The sequence below is a fragment of the Myzus persicae genome, unplaced genomic scaffold (assembly GCF_001856785.1).
Source record: "Myzus persicae strain clone G006 unplaced genomic scaffold, MPER_G0061.0, whole genome shotgun sequence".
NCBI lineage: Eukaryota > Metazoa > Arthropoda > Insecta > Hemiptera > Aphididae > Myzus > Myzus persicae.
Genome location: NW_019100802.1, coordinates 547191 through 565648, shown reverse-complemented (window position 1 = coordinate 565648; position 18458 = coordinate 547191). Strand labels below are relative to the sequence as shown.

Genomic DNA, 18458 nt, shown 5'->3' with positions numbered 1-18458 from the left:
ACGTTCAACATTAAAAAATATTTCATAAAATTATTGGTGCTTAGTTAAATAACTAAGCATAAGGTTGCCTAATGATCAATGAATATATTTAATTATCTGAATAGCTATATTATGTAGCATTCAACATTTAAAAATAGAGAAAAAAATGTAAATAATATAATACACTTTCATTATTTCAATTTAATTTAATGATTGTTAAACACTTTACTTTAATTATAATTTAATTTTAAATAATTTCTTATTGTGCCTAAATTCTCTGCCCTATTACTCCTGACTGAGGACGATCCCTCATAATAAGAAGAGTGGTGTAAAAGAGGCGATAAGTATACTCTGCTAGTTTTTATTCTACTACTTTGCAAGCAAAAAATGGAAATTCTTATAAATAATGGATTATTGGCTCAATGTTTTCTATTACTATATTTACTATATTTTATGCAGTGACATTTTCAAAACTAAAATAAATATTCTGCCAAAATATGAAATTAAAAATATGGGTCACCGTAAAAAATATTTAAAAATGTCTTTAATAAAAATGGTAATAAGCATTTAAAAATTGCATTCTTTTTATTATTACTGGTTTTTTTTATGAACATTACACTATTAAAGTTTTAAACTAAGGTCGGTTCAATGTTTGAGTTTTCAAATGAGACAATATTCATCATTGCTTTGTATAATAATAACTAAGTATTAAATAAATATTACTTCACACTATTCCGCACCAATTTAAGCACCCTCCACAAGTTGCGTAACAAGTGTCGGGACAGTGATTTTTTTTTTATTTATACATATTCGTTGGAACTGTGTTCGTTAGTAGGGTGATTATATTGTTATAACTCAAAACACACACAGCAAGTGTATTGTTGAAAATGCGTCTGCTATTGTTTTCTGTCGCGTATTTTTCTCCTGTACGCCAGTTATGTAATAATTTTCATGGTTTGCTAGTTAAGAAATCAAGAGTGTAAGTCATAGGCAAAGAGAAAATCGTTTTCAAAGATTGTGCACCCGAATACACCCACGTATACATAATAGGTATATATATACTTAAGTCATCGAAACTCCAAATGTTACATAACGATATTATATTTTATATACAGCAGAATTTTATTGTCCGCCTCTCCATCGTGGAGCTATATAACTTGTGTGTGTGCGTGTGTGTGTGTTTCTAGTTACCTACTAGTCAGCAATTTTGTGTTATTAGGTAGGTATACGTAGTGTTATTTTTCATTTCCGTATAAAATCAAATTATACATCCAACTGATCATAACATTATATAATATTATTATCTGTATCTGTATGTCTGTGTGTCTGTGTGTCTGTAATATGTAATCGATAAAATACCACATCGATGGCTTAGAAATGTCCCGTGTGGCCGTGTATTGAGGGGAATGGCTTTTATCGATTTTATTTTATATATAAATTTAAAAAGTCTAAACACGGCAAGTATAACTTATATATTAAAGACGCTGAACACAAGATAGGGATTTGAATATTTGTCAAAGTCTATCTGATCAGACTGCATGGATACATAAAAAATATATGTAGGTATATAGGTGTACGTAGTAATGTAGGTTTACGCACAAGAGACGATGAGCTACTATACTTCCGACTCAATTCGTTCGACGCGTCTCTGAATGATACGAACATTTATCTGGAAACACTAATTTCAAATACGCGCCAGTGCGCCGCACGCGAATATTTAACGTACCTATACGCCTATAACTTACCCATAACAACTGTTATCTGAAATTTGAAATTTGAATATATGTGTACCATTTGCTCTGCATAGTCGGTGGCCTAGATTACCTTAACTATATCTATTGCATATATTAGAAGTTTAACTACACCTACTAAAATGTCGATTTGGGTTTCAAACATATTTTGCATTATCCGTAAAGCTGTAAAAATTGTATAAAATACACTGCAGGCATAATATATGTCGTGTATTTTTAGTTTTTAGTTTTTTTTCTATTTAAAACGTGACATTGAAGTAGAACATTTTATAGTAAAATATAATAGAGAAGCATATCATTTTAATGGATTAAAAATAACTACCATTACAATAGTAACATGTCGAGAATTGTACTGCGCACTTATGCGCGTTATAACTTATAACAGTATTGATGTGTTATACTAGATATGAATTTATTAATATATTATATATTATTATGCATACCGTTCAAATAGGTACTTAATATAATAATGCAACAGCGGTCAGCGATTAAACTCGATGACCGTTTAGGTTTAGAGTATTTCCCCTTGTAGGGTTATTATTATTATTTTTACCTGTATTGTAAACGGGTGGCAGAGTCGAGAACCGACTGAAAGCGGAAAATCCTTGTTGTAGAACGGAAACTTGCGACCTGTATGCGGCCAACGTGTTGAACACCCCTTCCACCAAGCAAACTTCCTATTTCACACATAATACACACACAAATCAATCAATGTTAACGTAAAACGACCTGCGTATAATGGACGTAATATTGGCCAGTTATCCAGAAACGATATTATAACATAGGTAGTGGAAGCATTTTATTAAACTTAAATGTATTATATTTGAGATATATTTATAATCAGACGCCTCTTGCAAGTTGATAGTAGTAGTATGATACTATTAATGAGTATAAAATATACAGAGTATCCGTACAGTACCTATGTATGATTAAGATGTATACATATTCAATGTATGTTTTAATAATTAATAAATATACTATCTATAATATATAAAAGTGTGTGTATGTTGAGTAAGGATGGGAAAAAATAAATACTCGGTTATTTTTCGTACATTAGCAATTTTTTTTATATGTTTATTGCACTGACAGAAAAAAAAACTATAATAAAATACACAAAAAGCTAATCTTATAATGTTTTTAGCACCTAATAATATAAATAATCGATGTTCTCACTTGTCTCGTTATCACATTTACTAAAAATTATTTCTTATACTCTACTCGGGGCTCACATCATTATCATCATCGTACGTTATTGAAAAATAAATCTTCATTACATAATACAAATACTGCCTAATTGTATGCATTAACGATTTACATTGGGTCATAACGTTAATAATTGGGTAACATTATAAGAAACATTATGGTTGTGCCGTAAGATAAAAAAAAATAGTGTGCACAAGTGCTTCTGAAAATGATAAATGATTTTGGTGACAAATATAAATGCTTAAACGTATTAAAAGATCTTTCGAAAATTAAAAAACTTAATCGATTTAACAACAAAAAGACACTTAATAAACTCGGGAGATTTTTAAAGACTCTCTTTCGTGTTTGTAAACTTCGTAATTTTTTAAGTACTACATGTCTTTAGATTTTACCCGCAACATATAAAACTATAATATTTATATATTATGCTATTTTAAAGTTAAATTGCAGACTTTTGTCGCGCATTATACCTAAAAAGTATATACGAGTTGAGCATTACATGACTTGGTTATCGTTATTGAATGTTTTTCCTTTACTAAGGAATTCTGAGCTTATATTTCTGTGTTTAGATACTAACTTTATAAAATGTAGTGATAAGAGATAGAGCGCTGTTTGGTTAGGAGAGCGTAATGACGAAGATTACAAAGCATCAAGAGGACGTCTTTCAAATCCCCTGTTTACATATTTTATAACAAATCTTTTAAATACCATACAATATGTAGCCTATCACAGTCGGAACACCTTAATCCTAACCCACGGCAATCGCAGACGACCATGGCCTAACCTAAAATTAAGCCCATATAATGGCCATATATATATCGTTTAAAAATACCACTGCTCAGTTCGAGTTCAGGTCATATGTTACGTTCGTTTTGGTCCATCAACAAACTGAATAGAATTAAATCATGAAACATAAATGTTTGAGATAATTTCCTCACATAGTGACATTTGTATTTTGTACCATAACAATAAATTGAGACTTGCCATTGAAATTGTATAATATTTCTTTTTAGTAACTTCACTGTTAACTAAATATTATGAAATTAAATTATATGAGACGGATTTGATACATCCTTATTGACAAGTTTATCGTAAATTTTAAAGAAAAATATTTTAATCATATAAAATAAGTTAGTTGGTATTGTTATGTACAAATAACTGTAATGTAATAAAACACTAAACATAAACCTAATTCCTAATCATTTGAATTATGGTGTAGGTACCTATATTATATTATTCGTTTTTATTAATATCATTATTTAAAAACATATAACTATTATTTGACACTACACTTTCTGAACAAATTAATACATTCCACGACTAAGTACAGTACAAATAATATCTTTAAAAAGAATTAATCTTATTCAATAACATAATACAATATATTATTCTAATCAACTATCGAAAAAATATCACATTCTTGTTCCTTCACATCTCGCTATTTTCATTCTGGTATAGAATTCGACATTACGTACATTTTTGTTAATCTACTTTATAATTTTAATTATATATAATAATAATTTTATGAAAATGAGAAAATTTGATCACACGTGTTATATAGATTTTAACAAACAAATAATAAATAAAAGCTTAAATTACTTAATATATTATATCTTGCAATTGAGTGCCAATAATTAACAATAAACGGTGACATGACTGGTAAAACGTACATAATTTATTATAATATAATATAGTGAATATTTTTCGAAAATATAATGTTTGAACCTTACACAAGCTCTTATGAGCACACGTGTCTTCTGAAAAGTATGTAAATATTTATGAGGTTAATATTTGCGGTGCGCTTAAATTATGAATATGATGAGTTTATAACGATGAACTGGATTTTTATAATATTCTGAGCATCATTTAAATGTTTAAAATATGACCAAACGAATCAAAATAAATTCGACGAAAAACAATTTTAAAAATTGAACATTAATCCGAGAATCATATCAAAATTTAGTTTATAATTTTATATTTATTGAATACGTATAATTAAATACTCGGTATAGTAACTAAAAAAACTAAATGAGGGCAAAGTTTTTTGGTTGGTTAACTAAAAAATAAAATAAACAATAACAATGTTTTTAACGTCATATTTTATCATCATTAGTGGGACTACCTAGTAATATTATTATAAAACAGATTCGAAGTTGTAACGTCAGTCAGTACTTTTGAATGTACATTAAAAAGCTGCACTGGTCCATGTTAACGCCTACTTCTGTTATTAAAATTAGATATTGTTTAATTATTTATATAAATATATATAAATTATATTATATACATGCATATCACAGAAAATTAAATCTACTGACTTATGAATAGGCGCTAGAGCGTTATAATAATGATGAGCGAAATTAAGTATGTTAAAAAATGTACTCTGGATTTTTAAACCCTTAACCAATTATACACACCGTTAATTGTTACTAATGTTAGAAGTACTCAAGGGGTCCATCTGAATGTAAAGTTTTCAAAAGTAATTAGCTTGAACGCAAAAAAAGGAATTTTTTTTCGAGAGGAGTATTAAAATAATTACAATTTACGGATGAATAAAATGTTGTCCTCGTGTCGGCAGAATAATAAATGATGCGTCCAACTCTTTTAAACTTCTGCAATTCTGTGTGAAAAGAGAACATCTGGTTTGTGTTTGAAAACGTTTCAATACAAATCAAATGTATTTTAAAAACGGCGATTATTGTTTGTTATTGTTAATTTTTAATTGAGAACTTTACAGCGATCTGGCATTTCTCATGGCATTGAAGGAGGGCGGGAAGTACAAGTTATATGTATCATAACATACGTACAAATTTAGCCGTCCGTTCGGAATCTAGCAACAACGTTCACGGGCTGTTTAATTTTGTTGCTAAACGTAGTAAAAATAAGAATATTCAAGGCATTAATTAGCCTGACGTACCGAAAAGATAATGCGTATTTGTCGTACTTTATGTTTGAAAAAGTCGATAATAAATCGAATCTAGTGTCAATGGCCCTGGAGGAAAATCCACCAATATGCATACCTAATTACGACGGATGCTGCGCAAAAAAAATCATAGATAATTGTTATTATAAGCAATTTATTCATCCATGTGTAATATGCGTAATCCGATTTCAGTAAAAGTGCAGTGCCCTATAGGTGTGAAGGCATTCGAGCCAATAATTTTACTGCGTATTATATTTATATTTCATCAGTTTTGAACAGTGCGCATATCGTGTTACTATTATAGTTTTTATCACCTATATCCTCTCGACGATTTGTTGACCGAGGCCAATTTTGCCGCTTCGTGTACCGTCCACAGAACTCAAGCCGACAAGGGCACCGCTATATAATTTGAGGCATGCATGAATGACGGCGCGGCGCGTGCAGGTATTGATTCTAACCTAAAATATTTGAACAGTTTTCGCGTACGATCCTAACCTTCGGCAATGGGGTGAGTGGGGTGAACTATTGGGTGGGGAAGGTGAAGCCGTTAAACGTTCCGGCGATCGTTTTTGTTTTTCGTCACGCAACAAAGCGTGTAAAAAAACAAACGACGAAATGCATCGAGCGTATACGACATAAATACATACGCATAAATAGGAACCATCATGGACGAAGACGAAATCACGTCCACCAGTCATTTCAAGATTTAATTTAGACGGTATTTTTGAAATTTGGGTAGTTTTTTTTTTCGCGTTCAAAAGAATTACCTACGAAAACCATCAATCGTCGTGGTGGTGTGTGTTTTTCGGTTTATCGGATATAGCGAATAATACAATGTTATAATAATTTAATAACTATATAATAATAATAATAATAATAATAATAATAATAATATATGACGGATATTACAATGTAACAAAATATATAGTAGTATATCGTATATGACTGAGCGCGTAGAGAACGGTCCCGGTGGTGCGACCCTATTTCCACTACACTCTATAAGGAAACAATCGTCGTCATGGTGGCGTGGGTGGAGGCGGTGGTGGGGCTGGCGGTGACCCACTGCCGTGCCTGTGGTGATGATGATGCTGGATAACGGTCAAGTCGAATGGTCTGACGGCGGCGGACGCGATCGTCGCAACCGCCTGCGCCATTCCGCCTCCGAAATTCCCCAACCCACCACCTACTAACATCCCTCCTCCTCCACCTCCTCCTCCAGGTTCTTCTTCAGGACTGGGCGAGGACACGAACCGGTGGCGTCCCGTGAACTTTGGATAGTGCGTCTTCTCGTGCGCTTTAAGTATTGTCGACCGGCTGAACGTCTTGCCGCAAAGAGCGCATCGGAACGGCCGTTCGCCGGTATGCACTCGACAGTGGTCCTTCATGTGGTGCCGAAGCTTGAACGCTTTGCCGCAGAACTCACACTTGAACGGCCGGTCACCGGTGTGGGCGGGGAGGTGGCCGACTAGTGTGGCCACGTCCGGGAACGTCTTGCCGCAAAACTTGCAAAGCGTTCCGCCCACGCCGTCGTCCATCGCGGCCGTACCCGCAATGCCGCACGCTTGCTGCAGCGATGCGGTGGATGACGACGACGCGGACAACAGCGACAGCGACAGCGCCGCCGACGACGACAGCGGTGGTGGTGCGGCCAAGCCGCCGCCGCCGCCGGGGTCCGTAAACGATGTGCCACCGGGCTGGTTGTCCAGGCTGTGCGACAGTATGTGCCGTGTCAGTTTGCTCTGGTGCGGGAACGTTAGGTTGCAGTACAAGCACGTGTAAAACCGCGGAGGTGTCGCGGTCAAAGCGACGACAGCGTCTGTCGTCGGCGTCATCATCGTCGTCGTTGTCGTCGTTGGCGTCGTCGTCGTCGTCCTGCTGTCGCGCTCCTGTAACCCAAACGAAAAAAACAAAAAAAAAAAATAACTCTCATCAACTTCTTTTCGCTGGTAAATTTCGTTTAGTATAATTGTTTACGTAAGGGTGTATGGAAAAAACCGAGGAGAAAAAAGATAAAAAAAAAAAAAAACAAAAAAAAAAATTGAAATATTATTGATAATATACTGTCAAGTAAATAATACTCATGGAGGACAAAATAATAGTGTCAGCACAAGAAGTTGACGTTGTTTTTTTTTTTTTTGTTGTTTTTGTTTTGGCTACAGGTGCGGCCAGGCCATATATATACATATATATATATATATATATGTAAAATATAATATACAATATTTTACGATCGAAAACTCCAATCCTCGCGCACCGTTCGTTTAAGAAAACGCACAATATAATATTTAAGTGTAGTATAATATTATAAAATATACGTGTTTAAAACGCATGTTTTTTTTTTTAAATTTATGATCACACGGGTTAACGATTATAATTTTCGTACTGAACATTGGTAGAGCAGCGGTATTATGCAAATGCGAAATTTAAATGAAATAATCGTAGAGCAGGTCGTTTCTGGTTTGGTGAGTTTTTCGCAGTTACATTTGACAATCGCCACCACTGCGCGCCGTTGGCATTTTTTGGTCGATTCGTCGCAGCGTAGATATAATAATAATATATGTTACGGCACAACTGGGGTTGGTAATGGTCCTTGACCCCCGCAGTTTTTAATTTAGATCCCAATTTTCCCTGTTTGACCAACGGCTACGAGGAGAATTGTTTCTTATTACTTTTTGAGGTCCAATTAAGACCATTTTAACTAATATAAAACTCTTTTTATACCACTTTTTTACTGTAACTTGACGTCTTATTGTTTGTGCCATTATAACATTCGAAAAATAGTGAAGATAACATACAATTATGATTTGGGCTGTAGATCTCCCTTTGAAAGGTAATCTTAGTTGAGACTATGGTACCTAGGTACATATTGTATTTCATTTAAAACAATCGTTCTTGGGTGTATATCATTATAATCGACAATGTAACTAGTAGGTATTTAACCAATTTAAAATTAAAGTGACAAAAAAGAATCTAATTAAACGTTCAAATAGCTGATACTCGGCATAGAGTTTCGTCGACTTGCAATAACGAAATTGTTTTTCAACAATATGAAGTAGGATTAAGTGGTATTCAAATCATAAAATTCTAAGAATGATATTTTCATGAAATTCTTTTGTGTATTTTAAAAAGAGATTTTAATCCATGGGTTAGAGAAGTTCATATTCACACAATTTTAAGACACACCAACAAGTTTATAAAACTTAAATATAACAGATAATTCCGCGCTTGGTTGTTACAAATAATTTTCTTTAACTGTATAAAATATAGTGATTAATGAACAGTATCAAAGTTGAAGAAATCAAATAAAACGAAAAAATTTTCAAGTTGAGTGATTAGCTCTAATATCTTAAGAGTTACTATACTTAATTAGGCGACGAAGTAGAACATTAAAACTTATCAAAATGAGTGAAATCAAAAGTTAAATTTTAATGGCGTTCATGCGTCCATAAAACATAATTATCGCAATAGTTAAATGAATTAAAATAATTAATTACAATTATAATAGGTTTATCAACAATCATTTACGGTGGCTTAAAAAATTAAGTTTTGCACAACACTATACCTTTTATAGTCTATATTATTTTTAAATAGATTTTATAACATTATACGAAACGTGGAAGTTGCAGCGTGCAGCAATCCAGCTCTGAAATTGTCACTACTTTGTGATTAATATAGAAATTACACAGCTTACAACATTTATCGCTTAAAGTGCCTATGATAATTGTAGAATTTGGAGAGTAAATCAAGTGAACCTATATGTATTAAATAATAATTAAATGTTTTGAAGTCAACTTCTTGAGACTGCACTTGTTTGTATAAAAGCATTTAAATATTTCTTAGCCGCATATTATCAGCAAATGGCAACAAAAAAATTGTATAATTTGTTCTAGTTTTTATTCTCTAAATTACGTTCAGTCTCGTTAAAAAATGAATATTTTTATCATTTTCAACTCCAAGTTAGATTTTTGTTGTATATATAATTATGTTTAATAACAACAGGAATGGATGCAATTTAAATAAATAAATAAACAATTTTTTTATGCTTACCGGATCTGGTATACTCCGATATTCTGAAGAGCTTTCCCCTTGAATGCTTCTGTCGTCAGTCTTGTCACAGTCAGCTTCTTTCTTCAAGAACTATGCAATACAATATTGGTTTTAGTTAAACCAGAATTCGTTAAAAACGAGTTCATTAAAAAAGTTATGTATTTGAATTGATTATGTAGGTATATTATTATATTGAGTACCGATGCTATGCAATAGGGGATGTAAGATTCTCATTGAATAATAATATAAAATCTTTAGGAATCTGATAATTTAAAAAAAGCAGCCTGCAAACAATAAACGATTCCTAAGGATTCATTCCTTCAATACAGAAGAAAGATTTTCTACAAGAATCCAACTTGAAACGGTTATTTGATACAGTTATTAAGAAATCAATATAGTCCCATAGAAATTGTGAAAACTATAATTCTATATTATATCATAATTCTACGAAGTACAAGTATTTCATAGTATTGAAAATGATTTTGTTATACATTTTCCAGGTGTGTCACCAGTAGGTGGCTTCTCCAACCCAATGTCAAGTTAGAAACTCAAATGTACATAATTTGTGTTCATTATAGATACTAAATTTTTATAGACATATAAAATTCAAATTAAAAAAACTGTGTATTTTAATTAATATTTTATGTGCTTTAAATTGTTTAAATAATTGTCTCGCTGGAAATATATTGCACACTAAATTATTTACGTCACACCTATGGTTTAATTTAATATAGTCATTATTATCTTTTTGAAGTGATTTTGAACAATCATTTAAAAAAAATCTTAACAATTTACATTATAAGTGATATTTCTCGTTTGAAAAAATTCATTGCTATCCTTATCACCACAGTGCATTCATAAAAAAATGTAAGAATTTTAAAGTACGGTTTTTAAATGTATTTCAAAATTTCAAAAATCAGAATTTGAATAATTTTATGGCTTGCAAGTGAAATGTCATCAGTTAATAGCAATAGATACAAATTACAATATTATGGAACGAATTTAATTTAGTTCTGAGTACTTATGGAGTATTATTAGTTTTGTAAAAACTAGATTTTTTACTCACAATTTGTGTTTGGTTATGTAAAGTTAGGTAAACTTTTTTAGTATATACCTATAATTTAAACAATTTAAGCATATAGGTAGTTTATTTTTACTATGTTTTAGTAAGAGACAAACAAAACTTGAAATTTTAGATTCTGGGTTTAACGATAAATGTATTGATTTTACAACGATAATTTTCAACAATCAACTAAAATGTGATTTTTACTAGGTTTTTTAAAAACTATTGTCGATACAAAATATTTTGCTTGGTCAAAAAACTTGAAACTTTATGCGAGGTTAGTCATAAGTTGTTATTATTGGAAATTAAAAGAAAGTTAAGTTAAGTATAAATCTACAATACTTTTTTATGAGTGTATTAAGTTAGAATTTTTATAAATTCGTCGAGATTGTGAACAATTACAAATTATTTTGTAGTGAGAAATTCATACAATTTTTTTATTTATATCTAAAATATAAAAATTGAATATACGATTTCTCATAAAGTGTTCCTACCATTACCAAAAAAAAGTTTACCAGAAAGTCAAATTAATTTTTTATGAGTGTTAGAAGTTCAAATGTTTTTAACATTGAATACCGTGAATAATTAGGTATTTCTTATAGAATTTAAAGTTCAAATTTTCTACAAAACTCATAGAAATCTCGAAAACGTACTAATTATAATCGTATTGAAAAATTGAAAAAATGTTCGATTATTACAGCTAAAGATTGGGAATTTAAAACAAGGTTTCTCGTAAGTAATTTATACCTTAACCAAAAGGTATACTGTATTCATCGTAAAATAAATTTTTTGATTAGGAATTATATCATTAAATATAGCTAACAAACCTTCTTTACTTAGAACCGGATTATATCATTGAATTCCTACCCAACACATCAATTTTAGTGACCCACTCAACCCTTACTGTACAACAGTGTGGTACTCACTTATCCAACTTTTTATAATATTAAGCTTTTAGAATACAAATTAAGACTGGGTATTTTAATAAACTACTAAATTACTCACTGCAATTGCTTATGCGTATTCACAATTAAAAAAATTAATTTATTGAAAAATGTGTACGAGTATTACAATTCAAATTTATTTTACCAAGATATTAATATCCAAACTATCGTCAGATATATTATGTTTTAATAAAAAAATAATACATTCATTTTCCAAAATGCTATCAACAAAATAAATGTCATATTTTCATTTTTATTTTGGATTAGGTTTTACTGTACAAATAATAATAATAATAATAATAATAATAGTGACAACTAAAAGTTAAATAATATAGGGTATTGTGTGGCAAGGACGAGAAGTGGACTATTTCAGTCGATTTCACCCGCTCTAAGGAAAAAGGTCGTTTCCCAACGCTTCAACTGTCATCGAAAACTTAACATTTGCTGTACAGGAAGGACAAAAATATGTTTGGTACTCAATAAACAACAATTAATTAATTTTCATACTATTTATTTAATTTTACTATTTTAAAATTGACCGAAATTGATGTTTAGTAACCCGTTTTCGTCAAACTTTGTAATAGTAATAATCACGTAGGTACTTTTTATGATTATTTTTCTATGGTTTCAAAAATTCCTTATTAGCTTATACAAATACATACATAACTCAACATATATGATTATGTAAGCATAATCTATATTTAGTTACACGTTAATAACATTAAATACTAATTCTCCGATTTAAAATTTAAAAAACCTGAAATTATATGTCAATTTATATCAAGTATAAAGGTATTATGTTTTGTATTTTTTTCTGACAATTATATTGAATGGGTCAAAACTTTGATTTAACTCTTATTCAGTCAATTTTGAATTTCAATTATAAATAATACGATAAAATTAATATTTAAAAATAAAATAGTAATACAAATTTAGCAATTTTATTTTAATTAATGTGTGTAGCTCTAAAAATTTGAGTTTTTCTTAAAACTATTATTATAAAACCCAACCCAATTCTTTATTAAAATTTTTATATAAATTAAATTAACAGTCATTTTACAAAATATTTAATGTTACCTTTAATTTAAGTCATACTGTAATAATTAAATTTTATGAGCAGAATATTTAAATTGATTTTCAATAAATTATAATTTGAAGGATATTTGTGTATATATGCATAAACAAAAACAGGTGTATACTAGGTTTAAGGCAGTAGGTTTATGTATATGTGTCTATGTACTACGTAATGTTTAAAAAATTGAATACATTATTGTAATAATTACAGTAAAAGAATACATATAAAAAATATTTAAATATTCAATGTTTAGTAGTAATTTAGGTATTTATTCAGGTTATTACCTATGCTAGTTTAAGTACATAATTAAATAAATAGGCTATAGATACGTCTACAATATTTTTTCCATCTTGAGTAAGCTTTTAACGGTGTTTTAGAGGTAATGTATCATTGTGTTATATTTTTTTAACTGAGTCACATTTTAAAAACGATTAAAACAATAGAGCTACTTTTATATATTTTTCTGGTTAATACTCAAAATAATAGACTTTTGAAATACAAAGTACATTTTTTTTCTGTTTGAATAAACTTACTTTATATATATAAATACTCAGTTATACTCATAAAATAATATTCATTGAAGAAGTACCTAATACTTTTTGATAAGAATAAAAGTTGCTTTTTTTCCATTTAAAACTTGTAAATAAATAAGCTATTAATTATTAATTGTTACAGTCAATAAAACAAACCACTAGGAATCTTATTAATAAATTAGTTAAAAACTCAAACTTTTAGTATGTATGTACATTGTACACCAACAATTAATATAAATATTATACAAAATTAAAGTCTAAAACGAATATTAAAAATCATCAGTTAAAGTTTTTAATTAAAGTATACATATATAACTGTCGAATACTAAAATATAATGTAAATACAGCGAATCTAAAAGTATTGTTATTTAAATGCTAAATACCATACAATTTATATAGAATAGTAAATATTTTATTTCAAAAGATAAAATATTGACAAATAAGTAAATTTTCATGAGAATATCAACATTGAATGCCAAAAATTAAATTAAAAAGAAGTTACCCCAGATAATTTCATATATTACGTGATACGAATGCTCTTAATACACTAACACATGTTTCAAGGTTGCAGTGAACCTTTGTTCGGAGCTTACATAATACATTGTACAGTACGAAAATTCATGTTAAGACGAGAAAAGACAAGGCTGAAATAGTCAAAAACGTGGAATTAGAGGACAATTATTATTATAAAAATTGCGTGACGACTCCATGTATGATATATACATTTCATATTTTATTTCTCTGTTTTATATTTTATTATTATGTATGAATTAGTTTAATTTGTATCTGATGACGTGTGCACCACTACAAGCTCTGCTTAAAGGTGTAGGTAATTTTTGTTATTTTATTTAATACTTTACAGGTTAAATTGTGTTAATATAATGATATAATTATTTTCAAACAAACAATAATAAAATATATCAGATATATTGTGATTGTACAAATTTGAAAAAAGCTAAATTATATCTATAAGTGTTATTATTAATTAATTTATGTGGACAAAATGAAACGCATGTGTTGTATAAATGATAATAAAATAGTAATATATTATGCAACGAATTATTGGCAATATTATAAGTAATAAATTAATTTTTATGGTTTGGCGGAACGTTTATTAAAGTTAATACCTAATTAGAAAGTTTAAATCTTAAAACAATGTGAGTTACCGAAGTACAGATGTATATATCTTAAAAGATAGTATATAAACTAACTTAAAAACTTATAAAGTTAAAGATGTTAACACGTATTGTAAGTGTAATGCATTAAAGCCGTTGGTATATATTATATTTCCACTGGAAGTAGTACGTACAGATTAAATGTTATATAAATATTCTACACTAAAGGTCGAAAAAATATCATGTTATATTGTTATGACTTATGAGTCCTAGCTGTAACATATTTTTTTAACATTGCATTTCGAAGTTATATTGAACTCGTATTGGCATTGTTGCATTAGAAGTAAGTTTTCAGGGGGCAATATACAGTTAGAAATTGTATTAATTCAAAGTTAGGTTAGTATTGCACTACACTTTGAATGTAAATGTAATAATTGATTCCAATGTAATAACTATTAACAACCTATAAAAAATATACTTATGTCAAAAACGATTGTAGTAACATTTAAAAATAGAGTTACGGCCCTATATAAATCCAAGAAGAAGAAAAAGAAGAAGAGTTAACATTCTTTAATTGTTCTTATTATTATGTTAGGTTTTCACATTTCTGAGAAACAAAATTAGAATCTGAATAGCCTTTAACGAATTTAATTTATTCTAATTTTGATTTAAACAATTTTAAAAAAAGTTCTTAAATATTAAAAATTTAATCAAGGAAAATTATTTACTTTAAGTATTTTACTGATAATTCTAATTATTAATTAGATAAACGTAGGACTACGTTTAAAAAAAATAGTAACTCATATAAGCAATTGATAAAAAAGACTTATAAATGTAAGAAAACCTAATTAACATTTAAATTATGTTAGAAAACTATTTAGTGGGTACGGATTTAATGTATTTTTTTTTTATTAAAATGAAAAGTTTATTTGTAGTATATATATAATACATATATATTATTTAACATTTCGTTATTAGTATAGAATACTATATATTTTAAGGTACTTTATAGAAATTCAAAAAAATATTCTGAAATGAAATGTATTAAGTAGTTATTTGTTATTTTCTAAAAAATATTCTAGCAGCATAAAGAAATACTAATCCAAAGTAACTTATTTATCTATATTTCTAAGTTCTAACTAACTAATAGTCATAAAAATAATAAATTGGGAAATATATTATACTTGGGTTCAAATACACTTTTGGGTCAAGTTATTTATCTCTCTGATCTCTGAATTTCATGTCTTAATTAAATACGCACTTTAAATTACAAAATTACATTTTTGAACATCAATGCATATTCATGATCAATTATGCGTGAAGGATTTCCTGGTTATAAAGTATGCAAAAAAAAGTCATTAGTCATTTCAAAGTCGGAACTTATGATTTTGCTATTACGTTATTTGCGTGTAAAAAAGAACTTTCGTATAGGTAACGGATATCTTATATTCTCAAACAATTATTTTATTACGACTTTGCCTGTGAATTATTTATCCAAGTTTCGAGTGTAATAAAAAAAAATGATGGTCAAATGTTTTAGGGCTTTTAACTTTTAAGGTTGTTTCAAGATCTGGTTGATTCAGTTGCAAAGGCCTATAGTTATTACTTATTATACCTATTTCCATTTTAAATTTTCCTTGGAAAAATTCGACGGAGAGTTTTTAGGAAATTGCGTTATTATTTGGTAAATAAAAATTGTAATGAATATAAGAATAATCAAATAAAAATCAAACGAAATTGTTCAATAGTAAATTAATATATTTAAGTATTATCTCACTTTATTAATGTTAATATTTTAAATTTATTGATAGTTTCGCGAATGTAATTCTTCATTTTATATTTCTACTTATTACCTTTAATTTTCTAATTATTACTTGTTAACAAAATTGAATTTTATCCATATTATTTTAAATTTATTGTTTTGGTTTATTTTAAAACAATTATAATTATTTAGCAGCAGTAATTATGCCATATACGATTTACCGGTGATATTAAGTATAGAAAGTGGCGTATTTAGGAATTTTTTTCAGGGATGGATGGGATAATAAATAGTATATAGCTCCATTAAAATATTAAATACATACATGAAACATGCATACTTATAAAATATAATCTTATGGGTATTCAGAGATATAATTTTACAGTAATTTTGCTTTTATTTAATAATTTTATTTCTTTACGACATTTTATGGTTGATTAAGTTATATTTGTTTATATTTTGTATTAACACATTATTGTATTATCAATAACATTTTTAAAATTTAAAAATGTATATGTACCTACTTTCTTTCCATTCTTAGTAGTTAATCTGTAAAATTGATTTGAATTAATTTATTTTGTACGTAAAATTAAATTGGAATATTTAATATTTTGTGAGCAAGTAAGATTAAGAGTTATTAAATTTAGAGACAGTAATACATATCTTAGACTTTAACTAATAATTTTTAATGTGAGCCTGTAAATATTTTTGCCCAGCCTTCCCCACATTGTCCAATAAATTTTAGCACTTTTTATTCTAGTTTAAAATGATAATCGCTATTTACCGGGTCTTCTAAGATTTTATATTTAGAATCATAGACACATTAGAATTTGTTTTGAACATTTTAAAGTAATATTAAACGTAGTAAGCTTAACACTACATATATTATATAGTAATATCATATTGTTTAATTTAACTTTTTTGTTCATAGTACGATTGGTTTAATATAAACCAAATTGTTTACAAAAATTATAAATTTATGATGTATAAATTATTTATGTGTTATAAAAAAAGTACAGGTACCTAAAAATGAATTTAATAAGAATATTTCTTTATGGTTAAAATATGATAAATAAAAAACAATGTCATATAATTGTCATACTCGTAGTTTTTTATTAACAGTTCAATTGCAATTATTGGTTTTGTTAAATGTTATCATTCCAAAAACATACTAACTAATACTTATTTAAATTTATAAAATGTGGATAAATGATTTTGGTACTAGCATAAGTTCACTGGACTTAATGCCTGATAGTATTGAATGGTTATTATACCTACATATTGTATTCAAAATAAATTGAATGGTAAGTCCCCAGATTCGAAAAATGGGTTAATACTCTTCTTTTTTTGTTCACTTCAACATAGACTGATGATATACTGGTGATATTGTGATTAAGGTATAGTTTAAAAGTAATGATTTATCATCATATTCGGAAAATGATTATGAGCTTCAAACTATTTCTGAGATATAAACAAAATTTGTTCATGGCTATTGCAAATGTTTCAAATCTTATGATTAGGGAAAAATGAAACATACAATATACAGATGATATATAGAATATACAGAATATATAGTGGTGTTTATGAAACTTTCAGTGCACAGAACTAATCTCCAAAAAACATATTGTACCTAAATGGCTAAAATATCATTATTATTTTCTGAATTACTACAAAATAGCATGTAGATTGTAGGTAATTTTAATAGTTTATCCATACACGCTATGGAATATTGAAAATTACCCATCAAAAACACTAACATTATGAAGTTTCCAATCCAAGCGTGTAAAAGTAAGCCGGGTCCCTGCAGGACAAGAAAACAAAACAAAAACTTAACTCTTTCAAGAGACAGACGGGACAATCTAATTGTTTTTAAAAAACAGAAACTAAACAAAAAATAGATTCTGTATGTACTCGGCTTTAGGTTATTGTACATCCGCATACTATATATGCATATTATATTATGCTATCTTCAACAATTATTATGACAACATTGCACCAATAACAATTTACATGTATAATGATATTATAAAATATGGTCTATGTTATTATATTCTTGGAAGAAAAAAATT

The 18458-nt window shown here is 28.6% G+C and overlaps 1 protein-coding gene across 4 annotated transcripts in view; it reads right to left on the bottom strand.

The window, feature by feature from the left end:
• Positions 1 to 18458, bottom strand: part of LOC111043170 (B-cell CLL/lymphoma 6 member B protein-like) — a 36885-nt gene that overhangs the window by 7581 nt on the left and 10846 nt on the right. For 3 of the 4 annotated variants that reach the window (XM_022328062.1, XM_022328060.1, XM_022328063.1), the window contains 2 exons: positions 9901 to 9990; positions 2284 to 2407 (listed from right to left, as the gene is read on the bottom strand). In XM_022328062.1, the coding sequence (XP_022183754.1) occupies positions 2284 to 2407; positions 9901 to 9990 (214 nt within the window). Of the gene's footprint in view, positions 1 to 2283; positions 2408 to 5831; positions 7740 to 9900; positions 9991 to 18458 lie in introns of those variants that run through there. The other variant, XM_022328064.1, reaches the window with a different exon arrangement.